The 1,444-nt window shown below is 37.3% G+C and overlaps 1 protein-coding gene across 1 annotated transcript; it reads right to left on the reverse strand.

The window, feature by feature from the left end:
• Positions 1–364: 364 nt before the first annotated feature.
• LOC129780383 (cuticle protein CP14.6-like) lies at positions 365–976 on the reverse strand. The gene is made up of 3 exons (XM_055788589.1): positions 815–976; positions 546–718; positions 365–482 (listed from the first exon to the last, which is right to left on the reverse strand). The coding sequence occupies exons 1-3, from the start codon at positions 952–954 to the stop codon at positions 412–414; spliced, it is 384 nt and encodes a 127-aa protein (XP_055644564.1). The 5' UTR covers positions 955–976; the 3' UTR covers positions 365–411.
• Positions 977–1,444: the final 468 nt, after the last annotated feature.

A 1,444-nucleotide genomic window follows, 5' to 3' on the forward strand; every position in this document is an offset into this window, starting at 1 on the left:
TTCCTGTTTGTCAGTACATCAATCTCGAAAGCGATATCATGCCCAATATTGGAAAGTGAATACTATCTTAAAAATCATAACTTCCTCTAGATGCTTCAAATTTTATAATATTCCATTCGTCTATATTCAAACGACAGCGGTCTGTAAGTTTGGGTTTCTCTCGTAAACAATACGAAGATCACGAGACGCATGCGAAATTTCTGTTCCTCATGTTCTTCCAGGTGGGAATCGATTACTAGGGCTGTATACAAATAATAGAGATTTAAATACTGATGATTACACTAACTAACCGATTATAAATTTGAGGTCCATTGGTCGGATTGTGATAAAATATATAAGACACAAATTATTTGGGAAAATTTAATCGCCAAGTTTTCATCTGTTTATAATTGTAACACCTTACATGGATTACTATCCAACCAACGATATGAGAGCCTTAGCAGGAATATGGGCTATCATTGGCACCGGTATTTCAGCACCAACTGAAAGATTTCGCTTTTCGAATAAAATACAAAACAAAGCATGTTACTGACATAAATACATACCATTTACAGTCGGGTGGTACCCATTCTCATCCGCAAAATATTTCACAGTATACTTAACACCATCGGGCCCAATATAGCTGTATGATCCCGTAATAACCAGCACTTCGGTTCCAATATCTAGCTTTTTAACGTATGCATTTTGACGCACTTCACGGCCATCACTCAGTTCATAGCTACGAAAAAAGAAGTAAAATATATACAACCGATAAGTATCATTATGTTGATTCACGACACAGTATCATAGTGATTGTTCCGCTATGTTGCAATACCTCCAGCTAAAATCATTCGTACTGTGATTATTAGATTGATTAACCACCGTCGGTTGGGTGGCATCGTTGTTGACTGGGGCACCTGCAGCATTACCACTTATGGCAGCGACAATAGCTAAGATTAGGAAGACCGAATTCATCACTGTGAACTACGACCGTGGCGGTTGAGTACGTACTGATTCCGAAACAAACGATGACTCTTTGGCCTGTACCAATTGGCTAAAACTTGTTTTCAGTTTTTTGTGTGTTCCTAGTCAAGTCTCCCTCTATGTATGATACCAGAAATGAGCGTTGTCTTCTTGTACTAGCAAACTGTACTGCAAATGAGACGCTTGGAACGAAATGGAAAAATCACTTTTTTCAACCATATCATGAGTTTTTGGTGACTGAACTATCTGATGCATTTGTCTTCTATATAAAAATAACCACACAGAATTGATCAAAGCACTTTCATTCAGCAAATTTCGATAAAGCTCATTCTCCATGAAAAGTGTCAATTTCACACAAGATAACTATTGTAGTTATAATTCGAACTATCGTTTTTAAACTACTTTACAATCGAGATGAAACCGAAATTGACTCCTAAAGAATCATCTCTCAGAAGAGTATGCACACCAATCGTAGAACTGC

This window comes from Toxorhynchites rutilus, chromosome 3, assembly GCF_029784135.1.
Source record: "Toxorhynchites rutilus septentrionalis strain SRP chromosome 3, ASM2978413v1, whole genome shotgun sequence".
Classification (NCBI taxonomy): Eukaryota; Metazoa; Arthropoda; class Insecta; order Diptera; family Culicidae; genus Toxorhynchites; species Toxorhynchites rutilus.